Source organism: Thamnophis sirtalis, unplaced genomic scaffold (genome assembly GCF_051295495.1).
Source record: "Thamnophis sirtalis isolate CommonGarterSnake01/CBP01778 unplaced genomic scaffold, rThaSir2_p1.2 scaffold_3, whole genome shotgun sequence".
NCBI lineage: Eukaryota > Metazoa > Chordata > Lepidosauria > Squamata > Natricidae > Thamnophis > Thamnophis sirtalis.
Window position 1 is genome coordinate 103,627,385 of NW_028261383.1, and position 24,179 is coordinate 103,651,563.

The 24,179-nt window shown below is 37.9% G+C and overlaps 1 protein-coding gene across 1 annotated transcript in view; it reads left to right on the forward strand.

Moving 5' to 3' along the window:
- AFAP1L1 (actin filament associated protein 1 like 1) overlaps positions 1–24,179 on the forward strand; it is a 78,633-nt gene that overhangs the window by 36,847 nt on the left and 17,607 nt on the right. The window contains exons 2-8 of the mRNA XM_087709635.1: positions 6,905–7,033; positions 9,431–9,514; positions 10,260–10,357; positions 11,577–11,688; positions 13,022–13,120; positions 19,133–19,344; positions 22,815–22,994. Coding sequence (XP_087565761.1) covers positions 6,905–7,033; positions 9,431–9,514; positions 10,260–10,357; positions 11,577–11,688; positions 13,022–13,120; positions 19,133–19,344; positions 22,815–22,994 — 914 coding nt within the window. The remainder of the gene's footprint in view (positions 1–6,904; positions 7,034–9,430; positions 9,515–10,259; positions 10,358–11,576; positions 11,689–13,021; positions 13,121–19,132; positions 19,345–22,814; positions 22,995–24,179) is intronic.

Here is a 24,179-nt window from a genome sequence, read left to right on the forward strand (position 1 = left end):
TAGGAAAGGGGAAAACGCTGCACTCTGTAGCACCCTACATAATAGTGATCAAGTGTGAGGTTTCCCCTTCACAACCACTACTGATTGGAATCGGCTTTGGAGAAAGGAGGGAAACCAGTACAGTTGGTGCAGCCTACCCCCAGATCTCTGAGCCAGTCAAGAAGGATACCATGGTTGATAGTATCAAAAGCCACAGAGAGGTCGAATAGGGCAAGGATGATGCATAATCTCCATCCCACCTTCATCAGAGACCATCCCAAAGCATGATACTATTTCTGTCTCAGATCCCAATCATAACTGAGAGGGATCCAGATAATTTGCTTCTTCCAACACCCTCTGAAGCTGCTGCGCAACAACCTTTTAAATCATCTTCCCCAACAAGGGGAGGTTAGATACAAGTCATAAATTGTCCTATATAGTGGTGCTCAGTGATGGCTTCTTGAGACGTGTGATGAACCAAGACCTTCTTAAGATGTGAAGTATCAATCCCCTAACTCAAGGAAGAATTAACCACCAGTAAAACTCCTTAGGCTGCTTTAACCAGCCAGGAACAGGTGTCTCAGCTCATATTCCTAATGCCCCTGTCCATATGTTGATGTGGTTTCCTTTTCAATAGTTCAATAGTTCAGACCCCATTTGCAATCAGTAGATATGCTCCAACTTTTATTGGCTGTTGTCTTGACAATAAGTAATGTTTGTCTTTTCCTTTTGCATCTCATTAATTGTTGCCCATCCATCTTAAGTGTTAGTGTTCTAAAGAAATATCCTCATTGGATGATCAAGAAGCCAGTTTATTAGTTTATTTTAATCTGATGGTTACAAATCTGTTTGATTTGGGATGGGCGGTATCACAGTCTGAACACATTTGAAGGCAACATGTAGGAGAAGATTGCACTATATCCTTCCTGAATCTTTCTGATCCCATGGTCTTTTGGATGTTGTTGGGTTCTCCTAGCTACCCCAGATAATCATGGTCAGAGAATCAAAGATGATTGATACGAAATCCAATGTCACCTGGGGACTACCCATTCCCACATCTCTTGATGCTTAAAAGGGTTAGCTCAAATAACCCAAGAAATAACTACATTCTCTTAGCGTATGCTGTCCCAAATAATGTTTTACACACATGTCTTTCAATGCATAAATTAGTCAGTCTTATCAGTGGATGGCGATTGCCCACCTCTGAATGTTTTTCTCACTAAAGCAACAGGATTCTAGTTTTCTAAAATATGCAATACAAAAACAATTTACTAAAAGCCAGACAGTAATTGATTATAGACATGTATGTGGTTAATACTTCGTTAACAACAATCTTATATTAAAATTTTCCATGCTACATTTTAATCTTGATTTTTCTTTCTTTCTCTATCTTCTCTACTATTCCATAAGTGAGGGAAAGAATGCACATATCCAGAACCCTTTTTCATACTGTTTTATATTCTAATGCTACCCTCTTGTGGAACACTCAATGACTGCAAAATATGTAGTGTTATATTGTTATACTGTGACTCTATAGTTCATTTAAGTACTATTTGATTGCGGTTATCAGTAAATTGAATCTTCTACTTAATTACTTGATTTGTGTCTGTCTAGAGACTCATTCAAGTATAAACAGAAGCTCTCTTCTGGCTAGTTCTAAGCTATTGGTGATGAATGGGAACAGGAAAATGAGTGTCCTGTGTCATGCATCTTAAATCATGTCATTTCCACATCATTTACTATGCAACCTAACCGGAGCACACAAGGCACAGATTTAAGAACTATATATTTCTATTCTTATCCGTCCCAAAAATGTTTATTAACCGCAACTGAATCTAAGGAGAAAGAGGTGTCTGTCAAATTGCAGGCAGCCGGCAGGCAGCAGAAGTAGCCTGTAGTACTGCACTCTAACCACTGCGCCATTGAGGCTCTTGATGAGGTCAGGTATGAAGTATTTCCCCCTCTCCTTCCTCTCTTTGACTACACATCTAACATAAAGACACTTTGGTATGGTCCTTTGTCCATCCTTTTATTAACCGGTGGTACACCTGCTGTTTAAGTTATTTATTAAAATATGGTTTCTATAATTAAATGGAAATACCTAATTAAATGCTAATTAATTAATGTCAATTACCATCTTATAGCAATGCCAGGAGAGGAAAGGGGAAGAGAAATTTTAGATTTAGGGATCCCCTCTTTTTCTTGCTGAGGCAGCTAACTCAACATTCCTGAAATCACTAATAGGTCTTTCCTAGGTATCACCCCTTATTTGGAGCTGTCCATATCCCTTTTCTGGAATGTGCTTTCTTTGTAGCCTCCTAACCTAAAACTCTCGTATTTTGCTTGGCTGTATTGAAGAAGGAGGAAACAGAAGGCTAGGGAGATAAAGCACCTCAGCGGAGGCTACAGGAAAACATTTATGATAGAGGCATCCTGAATCTGCTGTGAACTTGGGTTCCGAATCTGTTCCCAGCAACAGGAGACCAAGGATCTTTGCATCCCAATGGTAGGGAGAGGGATAAGGCTGAATGAAAAGAAGATTTTGGATATATATTTAGGGTCACTTTCATCTCATGTTGCCATTTTTGTAGTGCATGCAAGGGGATTTTATGTCAAGGATGCAACATGGAAGAATGTTGACACTTTCAACCTCTGCTTGGAAGTTTTCCAGATAGGTCAGTCACTGTTTGACCTAAGGTGCTGAGTTAGGTAGTCGTTGTGTAATGACATGGCAAATAAAACCCTTCCATTCTAGCCTTAACCAAATATATGGAGGTTGAGATGGAAAGCATCACATTGTATGTGTACATGTGTGTCTCTCTGTGTGGTTTTTTTTTCCTTTTCAAATTTTCCTCAAAAATACTGTATTGCCATTCCCCAATGGCAGGATCCACAGAACATACTTCAGTAGGCCAATGATTGGGCAGGCTATTGTGTGAACCTGCTGCTAATACAGGTCAATACATGGCAGAGAAGAGTAGTTTTAACTCAAAACTTCACCAAGTATTTGCAAGGCAAAGCGCCCTAGTCAGTCATACTACAGACCCAGCCAAATTTGACCAATCAGTCCTCCAAGAAAAAGAGGGAGTTGTTCAGCAGCTAAAACAAAAGGCCTGGGTACCACAGAAGGCACATTCCAACATTGATTGTCCATAGGAGCCAAACGGTAGCTCATTTGCCAAAGTGGCCATTGGGGAGGAATCATTGTAATAATGAAATTTTTCCAGTACCATCTTGGTGGGTGTGGTCATGAGATTACAAAGCCTTTACCCAGTTAACATAATTAAATGCTTCCAGACCCAACTGTGAAGCATTATGATTTTACTTGAGGAATGCTATGTGGAGAAACCTTGTATATTTTCTAAGACCTAGAGTGGATCCCCAGTCTGTCCCCAGATTTGGGGGATATTGTGTTCTTAGGTTCTGTAGTGAAGATCTACGTGAAATGAACAGGACTGACATTCACATCCCTCTCACGTAACACATTATCATGTCTGCATAGGAATGTGCAGTGTGTGTCTGAACAACCCTGCTTACCGTTTCCCATAAAATGCTGAGTGAGCATTCTGGAATGCATGGGCAGCACTGCTGAGATCTTACCTAAATGTGCCAAAATTTGTTCTTACAAAAACTTGATATTTGTGGTTGTGACATAAGCTAAAATTATCTGATTTACATGGAATTGTGGTTTGTTCATATTCATGAGTTGAAGAGATTAAAAACAAATTCTTATACCTGACTCACTTGGTTGGAGTATCTTGAAAGAAACTATACAATGTCCAGTTACAAAGTTCTTATAGTTGCAGCTTCTCATGCAGAACATGGAACAATTCCTTGATATTCATGTATTTGGTCTAAAGCCTAAATGGAACCTGTGTGCAACAGATGATAGGATCTGGGTCTATTACTGCAGACTTCTGCCTAATTATCTGGAGAAAAGTCTTATAATTTCAGATCCAGATTAAGACAGGACAATGTAATTTGATTCTTCCATTGGAAATAGCAGATGAGCTAGGAATTATGTTGCATGCAAACAACCATTCATTCAATGATTGTTTCTTCAAATGCCTAACTCAACTGTTATAACAGTTCTGAAAAAAAGTGACTTACAATCGATACTCACACTTAAAACCGTTTGATGTCCCTGTGGTCATGTAATCAAAATTCAGGTGTTTGGCATCCAGCATTCTTATGATGATTACAATGGTTACAGTGTCCCAAAGTCAGATGATTGCTATATGTAACTTTCCCAAGTAAATGGAGAAATACAGATTTGCTTAACAATCATGGCAAAAATAAGTAATAAAATCACCCACTACTCACTAAATGATTACAATACTTGTACTTCCCCCAAAATGTTGGTTTAACATCATGAACTCTGGATGTGAAAAGAGGATTTCTTTCTCAAGGCAATTGTGGTATATTCCAGGGCGTTCCGTGCAAACTGTTTCTCTATTGCTCATATCCATAGTTTGAGAGTTTGGAGCTTTTCATTTCATATTATTAGAACTTTATTTTCCGTGAACCAAAGATTTATATTGCCTTATGGCACAAAATTATCTATTGCACTTAACAATGCGAGACATCTTTATCACAAGCATGTTAATTTTGAATGCTAACATGCTAAATTACAAGGCTATTTGCTTGGATTAGAAATACCCTCAGATCTGTCATATAGAGGGAATTTAACAGTAGTGGGCCAAATTTATATCCTTAGAGAAACATAATTGTCTCATGCTTTGTGTGCCTTTCAAGACTGGCATACGTATTTAGAAGAAATAAAATGAATGACCTTAACACATACATACATACAGTTTCCAGCTCTGCTTCTTCCTTCACTTCTATTCTGGTTAAGCTCTGTTGATTCACAGTGTGCTTTTCTTTATTGAGTTTGTAAATATCTGCATAAAATTGTATATAATAGGTATCTGGACCATGCTGCTATTCAGATAATGTTAAAGCAACAGTGATAACTGAATCAAATAGTTAGAAGTGGATGGTCTATAATGTAGCAATAGATTTTCAAACAAAAAGGCAGCTGTTTATTAAATTGTCCTAGAGTGGATATTGTATACTTGAAAAATACTAGAATATATTCTAAACAGTTATGGAGATATAATTGAGCTCTGTTATTAAATGAGATGATAATGGAAATAAATGTTAAGCTGCAAGTAAGGGATTACAGTATAAAGCAAGACTTCCAAGATAGCTTTATTGAAATGTTAGTTATTCCAGATAAAGTTATTCCAGTTTAGCAAAGAGAGAAAAAGTTCCAATATATCACATGATGCTGCCATGATGACGTGAGTTTGACACCCCTGCTTTAGAGGATATTTCCATTCTTCTACAATATCAGGATAGAGCATAAATAGCCACAGCTGCAGTTGTGCTCCAAAAATCCTTCATTAGAACCCCTGAACAAAAGCAGCATATTAAGAAGAATTAGATAAATTCATGAAGGATAAGTGTCTCAATGGTTACTTGTTCTTATACTACGTATTAGGGCTGTGCCATGTTCAGATTAAAAAAGAAAAAAAATGCTTCAGAGCATGCATGGATAAATATAAACACTTGTTGGTAACTCCTTAAAGCAAGTTTGTCTGGGATTGTGCTACAGTTGTGGAAGGCACAGCTGCTTTAAAGAGCTGCCAACAAGTGTTTTGTAAATGCTTCATTTGTTCCAAAGCAGTCCCTTGCTGCTTTGCATTTGAAGCATTCCATAGCTCTATTAAACATTATTTCTACTGTCACGGGTAGTATAAGGTAAACGTTCCCTTGCACATGCATGCTAGTTGTTCCTGGCTCTAGGGGGCGGTGCTCATCTCCATTTCTAAGCCGAAGAGCCAGCACTTCGTGGTCATATGGCCGGCATGACTAAACACCAAAGGCGCACGTAGCGCTGTTACCTTCCCACCAAAGTGATCCCTATTTTTCTACTTGCATTTTTTGTGTGCTTTTGAACTGCTAGGTTGGCAGAAGCTGGGACAATGGCTCACTCCATTACGTGGCACTAGGGATTCGAACCGCTGAACTGCCGATCTTCTGATCGACAATGCATATCAAATGTCATAACTTTTCTGAGGCATGTAGGGTGAACTCTGTCTTTCTCAGTTAATCATTCAAGGACTTTCCTTCATATTGAGCCATGGAAAAAGTTTTAGGAGAGCCTTTTTAAAAGGGACAGGATAATGAAAGGATGCAGATTGACAGGGGAGTGAAGTAGGTGGGAAAAGAAACTGTATTAATACTGTTACAGAATTACTGTTTCAATGTCCCTTCTTGCCCCTTCATTTCGAGTTCTGATAACAGTTAATGACTCTGAGCCTCTAAAGGTGAACTGGAGGAGAGCACATTTCTATAAAGATACCAGAAGGATTTCTCCACTCTTGGACTTTATGAATCTAAGACAGAAGAAGATTAATGTGGACATGAGCTATAGCAACATTATAAATGAGCAAATGCAAAAATGACAAGAAAGGCCAAGTAGGTGGAGCCATTGAATGAAAGGAATCTTTCATTCCTTCATGTCCCATCTACTCATAAGCTTATGAGACCTTTTCTAGAACCCAGTGCCAATGTTTTAAATGAAGGAAGCTTCAATACCTATCCTCATCCCTCATTAATAAAATTGTCCTATTCTTCAAACATTTGTTCATCTGCCAAGTAGGAAAATGCAACAGTGGTAGTTCAAGAGATTGTTACTGAAATGCAATGTAAGATCCAGTGCTGGCATATAGTTTCTTCTTGAACTATAAAGTATTGACCAGCATATCATGTGGGGAAGGACCCAGACTCAAATGAAACTTATCAGCCTTTCCATCCCCATTCCTCCGTTCTTTTTTACTTTAAGTAACTTTTGTGTCTGTTACAGTGTTGGCTGAAGTGGCTGAACTCTTAATTCTAAGATCTTCCTTTCTGCCCACAGTACTGGATCAGCTTCTTCCCGAGCTGAACATCCTGCTCAAACTCTTGGACCATGAATACCTGAGTGCCACCACAGTGGAGAAGAAAAACACTGTTTCAGATATCTTGCAAAAGCTACAGCCTCCTGCAGGTTAGGAAATACTCGTCATATTTCATCACTGTGTTTTAACTTGCTGTTTTCCTTTTTTTCCCTACTTTTTGTGCAACCATAACTATAAAGAATATGTTTGGCATCTTTTCTTCCTCGATTGTGACATGTTCTGACTCCTGACATGTCCAGGCAGGTGTCAGTCTTTTGTTTAGGTATTGGGGAATCACTGGAATGATTGCAACATTTTCCCAGTCATTTGCCTCCAGTGACAGTTGACAGTGATCAGTTGCCTGGCCAGCAAGTCCTGTTTTGCTCTTTTAAAAGCCACTCGGAATGGTTTCCCAGAGGCAAAAGGCAAGTTGAGGCTTTGTTATCAAGGACTGTCCATTATGCCAGAGAGGTATAAAACTATATTTTCATGAAAGATGTTAATCTGGGCAAATGAATTGTTCCTTTACAATCAACTCATCACATTCTCTAAACCCAACTGCTGTGTAATTGCTGTGAACATTTAACAAGGAGGCAAGCACCAACACATTACAGACATAGCGACAGATTAAATGCGTGTCCTCCAGTGCTCTAGTCCTGCTCCAAATGGTTTTGATTGAGAGAGAGAGAGAGAGAGAGAGAGAGAGAGAGAGAGAGAGAGAGAGAGAGAGAGAGAGAGAGAGAGAGAGAGAGAGAGAGAGAGAGAGAGGGAGAGAGATAAATCCTTATAGTAACCAAAGGATGCCTAAAGCATCCTTTAGGTCTTGTGGTTTCACAAATGAAACATGTGTACAGTATCTTTGTTTTCTTTACATGAATAGGAGATTGCAGGGAGGGGTTCTACATCCCAGAAAGCTAAACAGTTCTCTCAGGCAGCTTATCTCTAGCAACTTCTTCATATCTCTTCCCTCCCTCACTCCCTCCTGCATCTGTTTCCATTATGGTTTTCATAATACAGGATCCTTGGTCCTTTGTTGTTACAAGTACCTGACTCCCTCTGGTGGAGCATTCCATGCTAATGGACCTTTCCAGCTGACCTTGAGGAGCAGAAATAAACAGGCATGAAACAATAGCTGGCAAGAGCTGACTGTTCTATTCTTTGAGCCATCTGAGCCTTACACACAGAGTTTCTTCATATTTATGATTGTTTCCCGTACAGGACAAATGAAATTGTAAGCCTTTCAGGGTGGATATTTTTCTACTTTTATTTTTTGGTATTGTATTTCATGCTTTCTCAGGTCAGCCAATTACCTTTTGGGAATTTGTATCATTAGTCCTATATTAGTTTTTCCAGACGGGATGGGCTATCTGTCAGAATCCATGGAGTGTCTGCCTCTCTGTGTGTATGTGACTTTGTTTGGGCATGCTCGTGTATGTATGTGACTCTATATGTGTAGAACAGCAGAATCCTCAGGTAGTGAAAATAGTGGTATTATTTAACTTTGCTTTAGTTGGCCAGGAATTGTTATTTTCTTTCCTGTGGAAATGTGTGTTTCCACTAGACTTCCTGCTGCTGATTTCTGCTGAGACAGAAGATTTCCATAGGAAGAGCAAATGGTTCACATTGTCTGATCAGGAGATTTCTGTCTTCTGTCCTGCAGCAACACCCAGCACATATATTCTTCATAACTTTGGATCACCTGAAACAATTCTGAAATGGCCCTCTCTGAAGGAAAGTGATATCACCTCATTCTTGACTTATATTTTTCAATTTTTCCTCTTGAAGATAGGCATGGCCCCTTCTGACATTCTTCAAAGTTGGCATGAAATTGCTACTTAATTAGACTGGCTGAAGTTTGGGAACCAGAGATAGATGAAGTGATAAACTTTTGTTCAGATAGCTGGAAATATAAATGCACTGTTTGTTCAGATATTGTGAATTTTACTGCTGTCTTATGAAATCATGATACAAACTGACCAGAAATTAATGTGATAGGCAAATCTGGATGGTCTCATCTGCTTTGTGAACTCATGATGGCATATTCACATCTATGAATCAAATCTACAACTTAGTAAGACAGTACAGATTTGAGGGATGGGGAATTCAAAATTCTGCAAGGACTGAATACCTGTTTTGTTATAGTGGATATTTTTTTTTCCTATAGACTAGAACAGGAGTTTAAGCTGTTCTAAAAAATCTTTATATTTCATGGATGCTCACCAGTTTTTGTCTGTTAAAAGATCACACATGGCAAATGAATTTTCACAGGAAAAATGCTACCTCATTATTACTAATTGCTGCTTTAAAATGTACAATAGAAAATATTAAGTATATTCTGGAGTCTTTTGTGTGCATTGCAGACCAATGAGAAGCCAAAGAGTTTAGTTTCCTGCATAAAGGAAGCTAATGTCATCCTAGCAATGACTTGCAACAGTGAGAGGGAAGATCAATTATTAAACATTGAATGTTACTTTTTGTGTATTTATTGCATCATTTCTATCTTTCAGGGAAGGATGTGAATTACATGTATATGAATACGACAGCACTGCATAATGGCACTAGTTTTGTGGAATCACTGTTTGAAAAGTTTGGTATGTACAGTGGATTGATGTGATTATATTGTCACCTATAGGTGTGGTTATTTTGATCTCATTCAGTACCTGAAGTAGAAGAGTAATGGAAGTACTATAAGTGACAGAGAACCCACAAGGTATCAGAAAATCAGGAGGAGTCTAGTAGCACCTTTTCTGACTAACACATTTTATTTAAAAACATAAGCTGTAATGAGCTGCAGTTCACTTCATCTCCAACAATTGATTGATTTGACATACATACACATATTGATTATTTACCTGTAGATTTTGATAAATTTAAATACTACCATTTTGTTAGTATTGGCTATAGGTTTGGAAGCAAATATATTTCCTCCCTGCTTTAGTTCTGAAAAGCAATAGCTCTTTTGAATTAAGAAGAATACATTTATCTAGTCTGATCTTTTATTTCATAGTCAAGGTTGTATCCAACTTAATACTTTCAAATTATAATTTCCCCCAGTCCTAACATACCACAGAATCAGCATAGATTGTGATCAGCATAACTATCCAAGTCTCATCCAAGAGGTCTTTCATTCTTCTTGATCACCTGCTTACTTCAGTAAGAGGACAGCTGACTCTCTCTTTGTGTCTTCCTTTCTCTGTCTCCCATAGTGACTCTGAAAAAGAGGCTACATAAATCTCATGCTCTGTACCTTTGTGGGCCCAAACTTTAAGATCTGATGCAATAATGAATATGCGTGTTACTGTACTATTGAGTCTCTGGCTTCTAATCTTTTCTCAGACTGTGACTTGGGCAATCTTCAGGACATGCAAGAAGATGATGGAGATGGCAAAGAAGGCATCAGCTTGGAGCTTTCAAGGAGTCAATCAGCTAAAAGTGTAAGTTCCATCAATTCTCAGTTCCTCATTCCATAACACATGAGAGTGTTTTATATTAAGGACAAACACTGATCATCTACTTCAGTGCTGCTCATCTTCATTTTCTCTAATTTGGTGCTCTCTAGAAACATTAGAACCATAGAGGTGGGTTCCTACCGATTCGGACAGGTTCGGTCGAATAGGTAATAACTCAGCTGGCCAGGCCCTCAAACCAGTTTTATCGGTGGTGCCCTAGGTGGTGCCATCTTGGTTTTTTTTGCTTCTGTGCATGTGCAGAAGCATTTTATACACATGTGCGCATAGCACATGCACGCATCACATGCATCAAGCGCACACGCGCCCTCAGCACATCCCTGAGCGAACTAGCAGTAGCAGTTCACTAACCCTAACCCCTGTTTCTATCCTAGCAGAACTGATGTGCATCAAGTTGAGGAAGGCTGGTGTATAGTGATTGACTGTCATATTTAAAGTTTTATATCTGAGACTTTCTTAGCTGATAAACTGAAGAGGCCACTCGTGGGCAAAACAGGTTTGAACTCTGCAGAGGACACATTTTGTATAGATTTTTATTTCTTTCTACCAGGCTCTTACAAGATGGGTCATGGTGGAATTCTCTGGGTACTTGATACCTGGGGTGGAGCTACATTGTAGATCTCTTGAGATAAGCAAAGAGACAGAAAGCAATGCTAAGAAGCAAAGAACTAAGGATCACATCATGTCTGAAAAATTCTGCTTATTCTATGCCTGCAAGACACATAGCTTGGAAAGAAGCCATCAGAACACTTATTTCATCAGCTATTTTCAAAGTTCAAGTTAGATAATAACATTCTATCCAAAGAGAAACAAAAATCCATTCCTTTTTTATAGCCAAATTTATTTCACATAAAGACCTGATATGCAATCAGATGCAAATATGGGGAGGAATAATGAGATTGAAGACCAAAAAAAAGAGAGAGAGAGAGAGAGAACACATGGCTGGCAAACCACTCCCACCAGGTTACATGGCCGGCAAGCCACTCCCACAAAAGAGGCCACACCCACAGAGTAGGTTCCAAAAAAATTTGAAACCCACCACTGACACTGACGCTATAGACACAAGAGCTTCTGAGCCTGAGGAATTTCTCTGCAGAAATTCCTCCATTTGGGAGATACATTCGGCGACAGATAATAACACTGCAACATTCAACCCCATTTGAATGCTGCATTCTTTTTCTCACAGGTTTCTGGGGAGCCGCCTCCACCATTGCCCACGACGCCTCCTCCAGAAGATTATTATGAAGAAGCTCTGCCGTTGGGCCCAGGCAAAGCTCCCGAGTACATTACATCTCACAGTAAGCCTTAAAGAGGGCCAGCTATGGAAGGAAACAGCTGGCATTTTGGCACTCTCCTATCAGCTAGGAAAATAAAGGCTCCTCCCAGAGGTGTCTGGCAGCTGACAGGGTTATAATTGGTACCGGGGGCAGGCTTTCCTGCTCCTTTCCTGGTTATTTTCTCTTCCTCCCCCATCTCTAGTTGGTCAGATGTCACAAGCAGTTGTTTGCTCAGACTTGCCTGGAAATGTATAGTAAATCTTGAGTGACAAGAAAGGAAAGGGCCTGCCTGAGAACAATGTCGCTCTGTCTCTCCCGTAGCTTGTCTGAGAGATTAGGGGAAGGCAGAGAAAAGGGTGCAGCACCTGTTCTTGTTCTTGTAATCACTGAGCCCTAGTGAAGCCACGTACTGGTCTAGCAACAAAAACAAGAACATTATAAGGTTTCCTGCTGATGCAGCTGACTCGTGGCATAAGTGTCATGAGAATCATAAGGAGAGACTAAGATCCTGTTACAAGGATTCTGGAAAGACCCTCCTATATTAAAGTCAAGAAGGAGAGGTTTCAATGGGGGCTTGGCTCTGGGACTCAGCCCCATGGGAACTGTGAATGAATGTGAAAAACAACCACAGTAAAGCATACTGAGGTTGTTTGAAGGCAGGGTATGTGCTTTCTACTAATGGGTGCAGTAAGGAAATAATGCGAGAAAGCAGAAAGCAGTTGGGAACAGATAATTATGGCTGGCACCCAATAAGCTCTATTTTATATTTCTTTTGCTGTGGTTCCCTTTAGAGCAGCGGTGTCAAACTCGATTTCATTGAGGGTTGTGTTTGACCTTGAGGTGTGGCCAGGGTGGGCATGGCCAGGTTGACGTCACTCATGTTGGGGGTGTCTGTGATAGCCTGAACGCTCTCCCAGAGAAAGCAGCCTCAAAAGCTCCGTTTTTGGCTGCAATGGCATCCTGCAACCCTCTGCCAGCAAAAATGGAGCTCAAAAGAGCCATGTCGTCCCGAGCTCCATTTTCGCTGGCAGAGACACTGCGGGTCAGTCCTTCACTCTTTCCAGGGCAGCCCAGATGTAAGCAGCCCTGGGCCTTGAGTTTGACACCCCTGCTTTAGAATATCCCTTTAGAGATGGGCAAGTAAAAGTAGAAAGAGGATTTATCAGTGAGATGGGTGGCATAAAAATTAAATAAAAAATTGTCTCAACTTATTGTTAGTCCTGACTTATTGGCAATAAAAACTTTTCTGTATCCTTCAGAGTTGACTTACAGTGCAGCTCATACACCTCCTTGCAAAGTCTTTCTCACTGCTTAATTTTTACAATTTAAAATATTCCTTCTGTTTTCTGTACAGACAGCTCCAGTCCTCCCAATTCAATAGAGGACGGATACTATGAGGATGCAGATAGCAACTATCCTGTCACCAGAATAAATGGGGAGCAGAAAAACTCTTGTAAGTAGCACTGCAATTATATGTGTTGTGTACAGCTGTTGGGGGGAGGGAATCATTCTGATTGCAGAAGATTCAGGCAGTCAATATAATTTTATGAAAATATTATATTCTGATATCTTTTTTGTTTTTTAATACATTTTTATTTATTTTTGAACAAAGGCAAACATTTAAAAAAAAAACATCTTCCATTACTAATTGTAGAAAGTGTGTCAGTTGGTTACAGTACTTCCATGCATCTCTTCCATAGTCATCACCTGCTTTTCATATCAAATCGCATATTTTAAATTCACCTATATTCATGTATATCACAATTATTATATCTCGACCTTAATTTGACTATAATTGTTTTTACATCCTTTTATATATAATATTCAAAATCTAGAATAGGATTATATGATAACATTCTATTAAATCATCCTAAAATCATCCAATCGCAATACATCTTTATAACATATTCTAGATAAGGCTTTTAAACCTCTTATCATATTCTCCATGTGTGGTTTATATAAAATTTCATATTATCAAACTAATATATCTATATGTATTGTTATCATTATTAATCATTATTTAACTATAGCTATTGTCACTTCATTTTATACGTACTACTAGTGAACTAAATTTAGCTTACTATTTATTATACATTTTCATTGCATCAACCTGTTATCTTTCCAGTAATAGTGCAGTCTTATATCTCTTGCCATTTGTAGCATTAATATTCTAGTTACATCCTTTTATATATAATATTTGAAATCTAGAATAGGATTATATGGTAACATTCTATTAAATCATCCTAAGATCATCCAATCACAATACATCTTTATAACATATTCTAGCTAAAGCTTTTAAACCTCCTCTCATAATCTCCATGTGTTGTTTATATAAAATTTCATATTATAAAACTAATATATCTATATATATTGTTATCATTATTAATCATTATTTAACTATAGCTATTGTCACTTCATTTTATACATACTACTAGTAAACTAAATTTACCTTAGTTTTTTTTATACATTTTCATTGCATCAACCTGTATCTTTCCAGTAATAGTATGGTCTTATATCTCTTGCCATTTGTAGCATTAATGTTCTAGTTACCTTCTTAATAAATCTTGTATAAACGTCTCTTCACAACATGTTGTTCCTTTCCTATCTCATAAAAGCTTGAAACCCAGCATCTGTTGTTTCCATCAGCTTATATTTGATTATCGCTAGTGCTTCTGTCAAGATTTCTCTCTTATCTCCGTCAATTTTTCTCTCTTTTCTTCTTCTGTGCTTTGAAGTCCTGGGTAGAGTTCCAATCCATCTATCTCCCCTTTCTATATTTCACTCTTGCCATTACCAAACACGCTCACTTTGTTGTCAGTATTCACAGTTTTCTTATCTCTTTGCTCATTTTTTATTCCATCTTTTGAACTCTATTCTTCACTTTCTTTATTTGATAAACATCCTCAATTTCTCCATCAAATTTTTCTGTTTTGTATTCCATATTCTCTAATCTCTTTTCAATTCTCCCTGTCACAACTAATAGATTTTGAATTTCAAACATAATCATTTGCAATGTTACAGTTCCTTTTTCCTGCTGCTTAGCCATTCTTTCAATCTTTCAGACACTGCCACTATAGGGTTCAAGGCTATATTAATAAACTTCAAACAGGTTAATTTATTATCTTTCAAGTCAAAATGTTATCTTCCCTCCAATAGCTAGTGATAGAACTCCCAAAAGGCACCTGTATAAACAACTTGTGCTCTTCCTGCTATCACTGTCAGTAAACAACCGGAAAGAACCTTGAATCTCAAGTGATCAAAGCGAAAGAAGAAAAAACGATGTATCAAGCCTCCAGCCTCTAAGCGGCAGTGTAACTGCTTTTTCTCCTATTGTTACAACCCTCTTTATAATCCTTATTATCTTCTTTATATTCCAAGCTTAAGAAAGAAAGAAAAAACCTTAAATGGAGATCAAAAACAATCCAATCAATCCAATCAAGCATTATTTAAAAAGGAGAATTTTAATCCATAGGTGTAAGCAAAAGTGAAAAAAAGAAGAAAGCATCCATTCAGTTTAAAAAATAGAGAGCCTTTGCAAAAGTTCCATCCGTGAAAAAAAATTAGAAACAGGATAACACACTAAGTTTAATGTAGATTAATTTCGCTGCTTACAGTCTTCTGTCTTCAATTTTAATTTAACTTATTTTTTTGGGGGGGTAGTCCCTTTTTCTAATAATAAAATTTCCTCACCAATTCGACACACTTTCTCTTTCCGCTTTCTTCCCATTCCAGAGCTGTCCCAACTTCAGCAGCTTCATTAGCTGCATTTCTGTCGCCGGGAAAAAAAAGGCTATTCCTGGATCTTTCAGGGACTTTGCTGTATCCCTGAGATCAGCAGGAGGTGTCCTTCTCAATCACGGTCTCTACGGGACGGTTTAGGTCCGAATGGACCGTCCAATGGCAGAAATTCGACTGCGATCTCGGAGCACCAAGATCGCACATCGTGCTGTCACGATGTTAGCTCTCCAAGTCTTATCTTTTTTGTTGTTAATTTTGTTACCATTAAGCTACTGTAACTTTCAGAAGAAAATTCTTTTCTTATTTCTGTAGTTTTATTCATAGCCAACTTGGATTTTAGGAACAAACAAGTCTACAGCACTTCTGCATTTCCTTCCTTCTTGTCCTTCTACCCTTGAATTTCTCTCCCAGATTCTCCACTGTTATTCCAATACATCCTTAGTGTTATTGGATCTTTTTCCACCACTAAAGAGATTAAATCTCACACGTGAAGTTCATTTGAAGTTGACTATTACTAATAACATGTATTCATTATTTAAAGTTCTTTCTTCCTCACGGTCCTGGAGATTTTGTTATGTACCTAGCACTTTTCTTAATCACTATTAGTAAATCAGCCTCTTATCACTAAATTATATCAGGATGTCATTGTCTCTCCTTTGTCTGCATTGCCTTATTGATTTAAAGTTTGCCTGTGTTGAAAAAAGAAATAAAACCTTTCATGGGGGAGCTATGGCATGGTAAACAGAAAGATCGCTGTGCTATGCTTCTCCCAATTCCAGAATTTAAAATCTAGTATCATTGCTTTTTGCTGTGTTTGCAAATTTCTGTAATAGTGCCATAATAGTGTCAATAAACCTCTTGTTTTGTTCTTTTTCCATTCACAGTTCTCCTTTCTATCCACCTACGGCAATCCAGGTGGTTTAGCATACACATATTAAACTATTAAAAACCTCTACTGAGAGGTAGTGTGGGAGCCAAATATATTTATCAAAAATAAGTCGTTTGTATTTTGAAAGCAGCACTCAAGAAGGCATAACCCAGGTGCCTCAAAAAGCAGCAGCAGTTTTAAAAGTGATTTTTTTAAAAAAATGTCTAGGCAGGTTGATAGCAGGAGTGGCAACATGGTCTATTTAAGCAAAATCAAATCAATCATTTCATAGGATGCTGCATTTTGAAGATCTCTAATATGGCAGATAATAGATTATAATTGATTTGTCTTAAAGAACCTTTCATATATTATCTGCCACATGGGTTTTAAATACCAGCATCTCCATCTTGATCTACACCTAAATCTGACTCTTTCTAGGACTGCTGATACATTGCCTAACCTTATCTGAGACCTCAAGAAGAGATGATGGTTGCTGACCCACCAACACTTTCTAGAGAACTGTGCCAAGCTAGGCATTAGTTCTACCAAACATTCTGTTCTAACTCACCATCCAAAGAGAACATGAATATTAGGAAGAGATGTCTACGCGTCTAATCTGAGGTCTATTCTAGACAAATTGATAGCATCCTGGGCTATGCAAAAATTGAGGGTAAACCAAAGAAAGTGGCTGAATATATCTGGCCAGCTACCTAATTTGCTTAGTCCTTTTGCAGTTATTTTCTCTCTAGTCTTTTGAGCAGTAAGGCTACTAACAACATTTTTTTTCCAAATGCTTACAGTGAGTATTACTTCCACTGTGACTCTTCCTCAGCTTAACCCCCAGCTACTATATTTTACTCATTACTGTTAAACCTATAAGTGATCAGTTCCTCCAAAAACGAAATCTCTTTCAAATCTTCACTAATCCTTGTCTACATAAAAATTATAATCTTCATAATTTATCATCTCATATCTTATATGGCTTTATTCTTTTAAAATCTTCACATTTTAAATTTTTCTATGATGTAAAAAGGGAATGGGTAATATAAATTAGGCCTTTGATTCTGTGTATTGTGTTCTACTTTATACAGTACTCTCATATATTTTTATCTTTAAACAATTCTTTAAAAAATTGAATGCATTTTCATTTAAAAGTACACAATGATACAGATAGGAATATTGCAAGATATGGTTTGTTCAGAATATCAGTATTAATTTTTCATTACAGACTATATTACTACTTCAATTAATTATGCTCTGATCTCTGTGCTGCTCTTATGTTTCTATAAAGTAAAATTATTCAGATTTATATCTGCTAATTAAAGTAACAAAATATTTGATAATAGAAATAAGGCATTTTTACAAGAAATATGTTCTATTTAATTGGGAGTGGGGTTTTGGTAGCATCTCCTACTTATATATGCAAAATTAATGGGTTATATTTCCCATTCTCTTTTATTTTCATGATTTATATCTTATGATGTAGGAGTTCTGAATCTAAGTGAGGTTAAAGGCTTCATCACATCTTAATCTTGCCTGCCAGATACAAACCCTTACATAACCAGCATTGGTAAAACATTAAGGCTTTGTTTTCAGAAAACAATAAGCACGGACCAGTTAGCAGATTAGCTAATTTAGCATTTTTTCTATCTTTCCCAATATATTTTATGGGTAACCTCATGTAGAGGTAATTGCAATTATATTGAGATGTAATCAAGGCACAGATAACTGAATGATTGTAGTTAATTCATGAAATAAAACTATACAAACACACTCTTTGCCATCACCTGAGGAGCTGGAGATAAGATCAGGAAGCATTTTCAGACAATATGCTTGCTCTTTCATGGAGTCATACAATCCAAATTCATACAAGCTGAATCCCAATCCCTTTTCATTGCCCAACACCACCTCAACTTCATCTGGATTTAATTTATTCTTGTTTTCACCTCTTCCACTTTTTTATCAAAGTTAGGCAACATTCAATGGTATGGTTAAGAACTTTCTTGGAGTTAATATGGCAGGAAATCCGTAGAAAAGAGGAATATTAAATATTTTTGCATAACGAATAAGGAAGTTTTCTATTAGCTTATGGTAAGGTTGGGCAACTTGTTCAATAGTGTGATGTGAGCTATTGAGCATCAGCCAATATAAATGTTTTCAAATATAATTTTCATTCATTCTGTTTAGAAATTGTTGCTTGCAATTTTGGGGCCAGAAATGCTTTAGGAACCATATGTAATCATTGTTATCAATATTTTTATTATCTGTTCTAAAGTCAGTGACCAGGTTATAGCCATTACAGCAACAATTCATGCTATTTCCAATAGCTTGTAGAAATCTGTCGGTTTGTTTATGCCTTTTCTTCAACTCTATAAAATTATTTTGGTCAGAGGTTAACATACTTTACAGTAAAATATACTTTGTATCATGGAAATGATCTGAACTGGTATATTTACTCTAGCTTGAAAGTTTATATGGTCCCCCCCCCGCTAATCTTGACCAAAAGAATGAGGAAAATGCAAGATAAAAACTCAAACTTTTATGAAACTCAGTGCTGTGGCGTACTGAGAAGCAATAGCAAGTATGTGCCTGTTTAGATTGTGAAAAATAAAAATTATTGCACATTGAGACAGAATTCATATCTGCAGGTTGCTTCACTATGAACCCTAGTTGAACTCATAAACAATAGGTATTTTAAGAAAAAGGCTATCACCTGAGTTTACCTATTTACAAATTGGTGGGCAAAGCCAGATGATACAAAAGTAGATTGACTTGTAATCTGACTCAATAAAAATAGTCTAATTCTATGAGATTAGCAGTAACAGTACGGAAGATTAAATTCTCTCTGTTTCCTCATAGACAATGACTCTGATGCAATGAGCAGCTCCTATGAATCTTACGATGAGGAGGAGGAGGATGGGAAAGGCCAGAGGTTAACACACCAATGGCCATCAGAGGAAGCTTCCATGAATCTGGTGAAGGATTGCCGGATTTGTGCTTTCCTGTTGCGTAAGAAGCGCTTTGGACAGTGGGCCAAGCAGCTGACAGTTGTTAAGGACAACAAGCTTCTGGTGAGTCAGTGGTTTTTAGAATTCCAGTTTTTGTAGTAATGACATGTCTTTTTGAAGAAGACAAATTCCTTTCCAAATTACATACTAAAATTAATTTGTGATAGCACCACTGGTTATAATGAAACCCAAAGGCCTGTTGATAAAGTGATATTTTCACCTGCTTCTAGAATACCATAAATATGTGGGTCCTCTTGCTACAGGAAAAAGTTATTCCAAAAGGGAAGCTGCTATCTATTTTCTGGTGGGTAAGGACCCTTAGCAGATGCTCACTAGATAGTCAAAGGGACAGGCAGAAATTATTGGAAAAAGGCAGTCTCTAGGATAAAAGGATATTGTGCTAATGAAAGTATGATAAATTTATGCTGCAGATATTGATAGGATTGACAGAAAAGAAGCATGCTGGCTATTGTTTTAAAGGCTTCTGATGTACAGTGACAGCAGCATTTTATTATCTGGGATTTTCTAAAATCTCAGTTTGCAGGCATAAAAGTTTGCAGCATAGAATCACAGATCTGTTTAGAATTTTGGTACGATACTCTGATTAAAATATATAACAAATTCTAACTTGGTTATTTAAGGCCAGTATGAATAAAGCTGTGCTCAATTTGATGCTCTGTATCATATATTCATTGTGTGAGCTTCTTCTTGGCTATATCATACACTATTGTCATTAGTCACCATTGTCATTAATTAAAGGAGAGGTGATAATGGTACAGTTTCTCTTCCAGGCCTTTTCCCCATTTCAAATAAAGGAGTCAGCTAACACAGATGTGGCTAGGTCTACAAGAAAAAAAATACAAGTCTGTACAATAATTTGAAAAGGTTAATTCATGCACTGACTTTAATTTCAAATAGTCTTCCTTCTATATGAAGACCAATGCTAGGCACACCAAAGCATTTGAAGAATATTATACTTAGACTTTGCCTTGATAGATGGAAGATTATTCCAAGGGATTTAATAAAGCATATTACTAATTGTAAATTGTGTCCATTGACTGACCAATTTAATGCCTATTATCTTTTAGTGAACACCATTATTTTTATAATTAAACTTTAAGGATTGACTGTCAAAATAGGAGTAAGAACACAGAATGTTCTTTGCAAACCTACTTGGGTTTGCAGGAGAATTAACATATCATCCATGTAAAGATATATGCCAAGGAGAACACAAGTGAATTAATATGTAAATTGAATAATGGAAGCAAGATGCAATTCTACATAATTCTCCTAAAGGTTGAAATGTCTTTGGTGAGATGCCCCACCAAAGTGTATCTTAAATGTGAGTTTTGATATCAAAATTAGTTCAGTTGATGTTGAGAGTATTATATGCCATATTCAACATGATATCTTGATATCAGGTTGAATAGGTATCAAAAAATAAGAAACACTGTATAAAATGCAATTGGGGGATATGTTCCTTTGCCAGATGGTGCAACATGAAGGCTGAATGTAAAACAGAATGGCCTGGTTGAAAGCCAAATTGTTCTGCCAAAATAGACTCCATCCAAAACACTAATCATTCATACAGATTTGCTGACTCTACTGGACAGACTTTCTAAGTTTTTTTAATTTGGTGGCAGCTTTCTCTCACTTTTTTGTACATTGGAATTATTATTGCCATTCTCCCACCCACCCCCGCCCCCAATCTTTAGGGATATGCATGATGCAGTCAATTAAAAAGGAAAGAGAAAAGCCAGGATTGGGTTTTACCACTCCAGGTTGTTCCTGATTATCTAATGTAATATTATGTAATACTACATTATTATGATACTCAGGGACTTTATCAGACTTGACCTTTACTATTCAGATATGTTTCTGAGAAGGTTACTGATGCCTATTCTAGGAAGAATCCACATCCAAATGTAATGGGGTAATGGCTTCTTTGTTGCTCTTATATAATGGTCAGGATTGTTCTTCTCAAACCACTGAAGGAATAGGGCCATCAATTCCCCCCCCCCCCACACACACACACAAAGGTTTGTGAGCCTTCTCTTTATGGGGAAGCACAGTAACATCAAAGACATTGCTGGAGCAATCTTGGAATCAGCCAGCCATTCCATCTTGTTTGGACCAAGTCCAGATCTTGGTGGCCTCCACATAGCAGGTCATGATTTCCACTGCATCTCCCAATGGGACCAGGGGAGAAATGTGTAGCTGAATATCATCTGCATATTGATGATACCTTACTCTGAACCAATCTATAACGTCTCCCAGTCCATTCACCTAGACATTTTTGATACAACCTTTATTCTCCCCTGTAAGGCCGTGATGGCGAACCTATGGCACACATGCCACAGGTGGCACATGGAGGCCTCTTTGCCAGCATGTGAGCTGTCGCCCCGGCTGAGGTTCACCACCTATCCCGACAGCCAGCTGATTTTTCAGGTCTCTGCAGGTTGTGTTGTTTAATCAAAATGCAGTTAAAACACTATCAAGAATATAACTATATACATCCAACAGGAACAGGAAGTGCCTCACAGGAGCAGATAGAGGTAAATCCTAGAGAGGCAGGAAATGTATCATTGAACAATGGAGATGAATGTTAGAGAGGAATAAAGCTGCATAGAAGGCAGATATAACATCTGTAACAGCGTAGGCATGCACGGGGGATGGGGGTAGTGCGGGGGGGGCTGCTCCCCTGTCCCCACTTTTTTGGTCCCAGAAGGCTTCAGGGATGCCTGCTAGGCCCAAAATGGAGTGCGCGGGGATCTCGTGAACATGCACGGGAGCACACCAAGGGGTTCATGCGCAAATTGTATTGTGGGTGTAGGCACATGCACACACTCTGTAATGCACAAGCACACACTTTTGGCACACAAGGACAAAAAGGTTACCATCACTGCTGTAAGGGGTTTATAGGTAGCATTGACTGTAAGATGTACTTACCCTCCCTCACCAAATATCTCTTTTTAAGATGAAAAATGAAAAAAAATCCAGTCAAAATTCTTTGATTGGAATTTATTCTTCCAAGTTCATTATGGACTAGAAAAGCACAGAGTAGGGGATAGGTTAATTATTTCTTCATCTAACATTTTCCTGTACCAATATTACTTGGAAAGACCCTATTTAGATAAGTATTTGAGCAAGACGTGTACTGGCTGCTCTACCAACTATGCTTTGCTGCTTCCTGATCCCCCTCTGGAAGCATATTTCTTACTTTCTTTAAAACAACCTGAGAAATTTAAAATACATTGATATAATATTTCAAGACATACAGCATGTATGTGTCAAACTGAACATCAGGTTCAATGTATCTTTTGCTTCATGTAATAGAGTGTTCTGGTTTGTTAAGCTGTGTGAATCTTCGAATTTTTCTTCTTTCTCTGACATGTAAATCTCAGCCATTTCCAAATGGTCAACATCATGACAATACTCTTTTGTTTGTTCTTACCACATGGAGAACAGGTGTGAAATGTGCGAGACATGAAATGCTGAATGCAATCTCAATTGTCCCTTCTTTCTAATGTTAGTGTTACAAAAGCTCCAAGCACAGACAGCCACACCTTGAAGTGCCTTTGAGTACCAGCCACGTTGTCTATGTGCCAAAGGACGGCCGCCGCAAGAAGCACGAGCTGCGCTTCACACTACCAGGAGCTGAAGTCCTAGTGTTAGCAGTGCAAAGTAAAGAGCAAGCTGAAGAATGGCTGAAGGTATCTCACACAACTACAAAAGATGGTATTCCTCTGCAAACCCCTCTTTATATGTGGCTCATATTTCTACACTTGTATCTTTTTGTTGACTTGTTTATTCATAATGCCCAAGATACGCTTAGTAATCCTGCTGTGGCTGCTTTTTGGAGATGAGCAAATGAGAATGAATCTCATAGGAAGAGGGACTTATCTTCCTCCTGGGGAAAGGCTTTCCTTCGAACCCTCTTATCATGCCTGCCTGATTGCAACACTAGCTGTTCTCCACCCACCAAAGAAGACCTTCCCCACCCGATATAGAACTGTTTGGCAGGACAGATATTTGTTTACCCCACTCAGCCTTTCCTGCTTTTGTTCTCAAGCATGAGCTCATAAACTCAGGGAATCTCTGGGAAAGGTAGAATTTGCCTTCTCTTCCACTCCTTTCAACTCAGTTTTCTCTAGTGACACCTCTGCCCTCTCCAGGAGTACCAACCACAATATGCTTGGAGAATGGCAGATTGCAAAATACCAGCCTGATAGATGTAAAAGTAGAAATGTCAGTGTGATTAACCACATATCATGTGGTTAGCTATATGCTGTAGGAATCAGTTTAATAAATGATGAAGATTTATCAAGCTTGAATATGGTTATTGATGTTTTTGGTAAATACCTGTTCTAGGAAGATAAATGCAATATGATCCATAAGAAAAGAATAATTACCTTGTGGATCTAACAAGTTTAGGACAGAGAAAAGAAATCTACATAGAAAGAGCCTCTCTCTGTGCAGCACCTAATTTGTGGCTTCTCAACACCCCAAGAATCCATTTTCCTGTGGTAGGATTATTTGAGTTTTGATGTTTTTGCAAATTTATGGAAGGAGGCAAATTAAATGCCACTTTAATCCCACCTTTCTACTGATTCCAGTGACTTAAAATTGTAGTGCTGAAATTCTGCCATTGAATAAGGAGATATAATGGGGAGGGGACATTTTTAAAAAAAATATTTATGGGAATTCTAAAGTAGGAATGGAACAAGTTGGCCTCACAGATGTTATTTGTTCCTTTTCTATTCTTGATCCTCACTGAAGAAAAAATCAGTGTTCTCTAGAAGATTGGAAAGTCAAATTGTGCCACTAGCCCTACAAATGCTCCAAAAGGCCTTGATTATATTAGTATTCAGTAAAATATCTACAGGATACTTATAACA